Source organism: Gossypium raimondii, chromosome 9, assembly GCF_025698545.1.
Source record: "Gossypium raimondii isolate GPD5lz chromosome 9, ASM2569854v1, whole genome shotgun sequence".
Classification (NCBI taxonomy): domain Eukaryota; kingdom Viridiplantae; phylum Streptophyta; class Magnoliopsida; order Malvales; family Malvaceae; genus Gossypium; species Gossypium raimondii.
Genome location: NC_068573.1, coordinates 29,537,505 through 29,543,194, shown reverse-complemented (window position 1 = coordinate 29,543,194; position 5,690 = coordinate 29,537,505). Strand labels below are relative to the sequence as shown.

The following is a 5,690-nucleotide window of genomic DNA, read 5'->3' as shown; positions in this document are numbered from 1 at the left end:
TTTATTTTTGGTGCTTATTTATTTAATTGGGCCTGGGAAAATTGGGCTACTACAGCTGCCCCTCTTTGCTCGTTGTCATATAACGAGAATGAAGCAAAGACTAAAAGAAGGCCAATTTTGCCCGGTCCTATCGAGCCTTGACTTTTTTGGTAATTCTTTTCTTCAAGTAGCCTCATTTTAGCCCACTACAGTTTCGGGGATATAAGGCTCACTTCCTTCAAATTACTCCACTGCAACTTTAGGGAGATAGGGTTAATTGCTCCACTGCAACTTCAGAGAGATAAGGCTTGCTATGGTAGATTTAATCCGACCTACTGCAACTTTAGAGGTATAGGATTCATCGTTTTAATCCGCTCCACTGCAACTTCAGGGAGATAGGATTTGTAGCTTCAATCTACTCCACTACAAATTCAGGGAGATAAGATTCGCTATCTTTAGTCTACTCTACTGCAACTTCAGGGAGATAAGACTTGTAACTTCAATCCACTCCACTGCAGGGAGATAAGATTATTGGCTTTAATCTGATCTACTGCAACTTCAGGGAGATAAGATTCGCCATGATCTACTCTACTGCAACTTCAAAGAGATAAGATCTGTGATTTATAGCTTTAATCTGTTCCACTGCAATTTCAGGGAAATAAGATTCGCTATCTTCAGTCTGCTCCACTACAACTTCAGGGAGATAAGACTTCACTTCAATCCGCTCCACTGCAACTTCAAGGAGATAGGATTATTGGCTTTAATCTACTCCACTACAACTTTCGGGAGATAAGATTTGCTATCTTCTTCAATCTATTCCACTGCAACTTCAGTGGTATAGGATTTGTAGTTTCACCAATCTGTTCTCTGGGGAACATGACCTGTAGAATCCATTGCATGGACCTATTTATGCCTAATGATTAGGATGTTATGATCGTGAGTCAAAATTTACTAACTAGATGTTATGAATGAATGGAGAATGAGGATGATCCCCTTTTTTAATGTTTGGGTTATCATTACTCATTGTTCGTTAAGATTTCATCACTGATGTGTTATAGAGTTGTCTTGTTCGGCTGGTGCCTTCGACAGAAACCCCAAGAAACACTCAATCAGTTTGCCTCAACTGTTCTTCTGAGACCTGATTTTTGGGCTATCTTTCTACCACTGCAACCCAGGGGTATAAGATCTGACTCTTTTCAACCCTCTTTTATCGTAATTCAAGGGCATAGTATGAGAATCTTTTTCCCTCATTTTAGTCATTTACACCATTCCTAGGATGTCGTGACCAGGTATTTATGCATGAGTATAGAAATTTTTCCAAGAATAACTTCTTCTTATTGCTTGGCGATCGAAGCTTTATCACAAGCATGATATTTTGTTCAATCAATGTTTTTGACAACAAAATCCGAAGAGATAATCTTAATTTAGATTTTTCGTTTTTAGATATTTCAACCTTTATACTTGTGCATTCTAAACAATAGTCATGTTTCAGGTTCCTGTATTATTTAGAAACTTCTAGAGTAATATGCAAAACTTCCTTTGAGAAAGTATTATTAGTCCATTAATCATTATTCCAGTGCAACATGCTTGCAAAAGATCATATCTATGGATAAAAATAGAACTGATTTGGGAGCACGGCTCGAAATGAATAATTTATTAAGGATAGTAAAAATAAAAGAGAAATTAAGTGGGAACATGTATCTCAAAAAATATTGAAGTATTCCAAGAACAACAAATTCAATATAAATAGTATGAAGACTAGGTGCCCCAAATATCGTATCTTGAACTTCTCTGTACAACTTTCTGAACACCATTCTGAGTTTGACATGTGTTTAAGAGATCTAAGTACTTTGTCGATGCTCCAAGATATTGCATACCCTTTCCTGTTGACTCAATTATAGAAAGATCACCATGTGCGCCAATCTGATCACAATTTAAGCTGCTTTGATCACTTCATCTCCCATTCTGATCAAAATTTGAGCCGCCCTTTTCGGGTTTTCAACTCAAATCCCCTTTGGTCTCAAGGTGCTCTTTGCGGGTTTTCACCTTGGCCTCTCCTTTTCTTTTTTATTCATTGTATTTTATTTTTTTATGACTCAAAGCGTCATTTGCGGGTTTTCACCTTGGTCCATTTTCTTTCTTCAGGTGAAGTATTTCTTGACTGAGTTTGAGTTTATAGGATTTGACAAGTTTTTACCATCCATCTCGCTTAAAATCAAAGCTTCTCCAGAAAAGGCCTTCTTTACAACATAAGGTCCCACCCAATTTGGCATCCACTTCCCTCTAAAACCCTTTTGTAGAAGAAGGATCTTTTTCAACACTAGGCCCCCATTGTGGAATTCTATGGGACGAACCTTTTTTTTATAGGCTCGCATCATTCGTTTCTGGTACATCTGACTGTGATGAATAGCTTTTACCCTTTTTTCCTTCTATCAGGTTCAACTGATCATATCGAGATTGGATCTATTCGGCCTCATGCAACTTTAGTTCAGCTAAAACCCAGAGAGAAGGAATTTCAACTTCAATGGGTAAAACTGGCTCCATCTCATAAACCAGAGAAAAATGCGTCGCCCCGGTAGAAGTTCTGATACATGTTCAATAGGCAAGGAGAGCAAATGGTAATTTCTCATGCCAGTCCTTGTAAGTTTCAGCCATTTTCCCCATAATTTTTTTGATATTTTTGTTGGCCGCCTCAATTGCACCATTCATTTTTGGGCGATATGGTGACGAATTATGGTGTCTGATCTTGAATTGACTGCAGACTTCCACTATTATGCTGTTGTTCAAATTCAACGCATTGTCAGATATGATTCTTTTAGGCATTCCATATCAACATACGATCTCTTTTTTTAAGAACTTACTGACTGCTGACTTCTTGACATTAGCACATGAAGCAGCTTCCACCCATTTGGTGAAATAGTCAATAACCACAAAGATGAAACGATGCCCATTAGAAGCCTTCGGCGATATTGGCCCGATGACATCCATACCCCACTTGGAGAAAGGCCATGGAGAAGTCATAACGTGAAAAGGTGAAGGAGGTGCGTGCATTTTGTCCCCATAAATTTGGCATTTATGGCACTTCTTGGCATAACTGATGCAATCTCTTTTTATGGTGGACCAGTAACACCCGAATCTCATAATCTGTCTAGCAATTGTGAATCTGTTGGCATGCGTTCCGTAAATACCCTCATGGACTTCCTTCAAGATTTTCTTGGCCTCCACAGCATCCATGCATCTCAAAAGTACTTGATCCTTTCCCCTTTGGTATAAAATCTCTCCATCTAAGACATAGTCAATAGCAAGTCTTCTCAATGTCCTCTTATCATTCTCCGTTGCCTGATCAGGGTACTCATGATTTTTCATATATTGCAGTATATCTTGGTACCAAGGATTGTTATCAATTTTCTCTTCCTCAATATTGTAGCAATGGGCCGGGGTCTCATAAATTTTGATTTGAATAGGCTTCATGTCTTCTAGTTTGTTCACTTTGATCATGGAGGTTAGGGTAACCAAAGCATCAGCCATCTGATTTTTTTCTCGTGGGAGATAACAAAAGGTGATACTATCAAACTCCTCGATCAACTCTAGAATCAATCTCCGATAACAAATTAACTTTAGGTTTTTCGTTTCCCATTCCTCTTTGAGCTAGTATATTACCAATGTCGAGTCCCTGTATACCTCTAGTATCTTAATTTTTCACTCTATGGCTGCCTGGATGCCCATGATGCAAGCTTCATATTCAGCCATGTTATTGGTGCAATCAAAATCCAATTTACTGGTAAAAGGATAATGATTTCCATTTGGGGACACAAGGACTACCCAATCCCATTACCTACGGCATTCGAAGCCCCGTCGAAATTTAGCCTCCAAGGATGATTTTCTTGAGAATCCTCTTCAGCAGCTGCCACACACATCAAGTTTTCATTCGGGAAATCAAAATTCAGAGGTTCATAGTCTTCTAATGTAACACCCCTAACCCGTATCTATCGCCGGATTAGGGGTCCGAGGCATTACCGAACAAGACACAGTTCAACACAATCATTTATCACCTTTCATACACCAAAGAATAATGATACATTTATAACATTATCAAACTTGAATATCCTTAATTTAATTATTTTAAATTCAAATATATAAATGATAATTACAATTCAAATCAATCATGCCTTACTAAGCATGTATCACAAATAAACACATTACAAAATTCAAACTAATTCAATTTAAACATACATCAAAGCTCAATCGAACATATTCTATAATTAACAAATTGAACCAAACTTGTATACACCGAGTCATGTTCAAGCATATAATACTTTCAATATTCGATTTCCTAAATCCATCGTATTAATGACATTTTCATAATTAAATCATATTCAAGCATATATCCTTTCTTTTAATATACAGAGAATATGTACGTACATAATTTCATTATCTAAATATCAAACTTTGCATTTCATAACTTCTACATATGTATATAATGAAACCAATATGTATACAACTTAATGTCCAATCACAAATGCAACATTAGTAACATTATATTATGGCCTTAATACTTTAATGTCATTATATTATACACATATGACCATTTCAATGAAATAATTCAATCATAAACTATACACGCTCAATACAAATCAACTTATCCTTTAATCGACTAATCCAATAAATTTATAAAAGTTAAATTCAAACTTGTATTACTCACTTAACTATCATTACCCGAATTTGTATGTATCTTATTCATAAATTTTAAGCCTACTTTAAAAAAATCATTTATATATATCATTTAAAAGACCAAAACATGCATATTTATCTATTACAAGTTTGCATATGAATACACCATTTTAGCCATATCCAAAAGTCCATACAATTCATATCATTTTACAAATTCAAAATTGAATATTAAGTCCACTTGCATGAGCAAATCGTACCTTTATTAAATACTCCACGTTCCTAGTTTATTTCATAAAAAATTGGCATCCATAAATAACCTCATAAATTGTACAAGATTTAGCCATTAAATCATAAGTCAAAATATGCCATTTCCTAATCAAACCATATCGATTCAAATAATAAAATCATACATATAACTTCACATTTTCCAAACCTATATCCATACACCAATTTATAGCATAAAACACACTTCCAAAATAGGTCTAGATCATGACCAAATATACACATGTTCTTCCATACCTTATAACCGTACATACACATGCACAGTACTAGTTTCTGTCAAATCAATTTGTTAATGTAAATATACTCTTACAAACCAAATTTAACTATCATTTTATCTATGATTTACTTAACATTTCACCTATATGCCATAACCGAGTTCACTTAATTACTAAATTACATAACAATACCTTAACAAAGCATATCAAACAAGATTTACATATATTTACTTATAAATAAACCATAGTCGAAACCCCAATACCAAAACCAAACATATCACACATATCACATATATATGACACATAACCAAGATTAATTAAGCTTGAATATCATTTACCTCATTGCCGAAGCACATGACTAAAACACCATAACATATATATACCAAACTCACTTCACTTATATGCTTCAACTAATCTCACCTATGCCGAATTATTTACCACATTCTTAACAAAAAATATCAAACATAATTCACATAAATAAATATTCCATAGCCGAGATAACAAAATCAACATATCTAACGCTTGATCAAAAGCATAAAAACC

At 35.1% G+C, this 5,690-nt stretch overlaps 1 protein-coding gene across 1 annotated transcript; it reads right to left on the bottom strand.

Moving 5' to 3' along the window:
• Positions 1–2,442: 2,442 nt before the first annotated feature.
• LOC105797618 (uncharacterized) lies at positions 2,443–3,507 on the bottom strand. Its single transcript, XM_012627564.1, has 2 exons — positions 3,062–3,507; positions 2,443–2,563 (listed from the first exon to the last, which is right to left on the bottom strand). The coding sequence occupies exons 1-2, from the start codon at positions 3,505–3,507 to the stop codon at positions 2,443–2,445; spliced, it is 567 nt and encodes a 188-aa protein (XP_012483018.1).
• Positions 3,508–5,690: the final 2,183 nt, after the last annotated feature.

Coding starts and splice junctions, on each gene's coding strand:
- LOC105797618 (XM_012627564.1), bottom strand. CDS start 3,507: ATGGCTGATGCTTTGGTTACCCTAACCTCCATGATCAAAGTGAACAAA. Junction 2,564..3,061: donor TGCATCAGTTATGCCAAGAA/GTGCCATAAATG, acceptor AACATGTATCAG/AACTTCTACCGGGGCGACGC.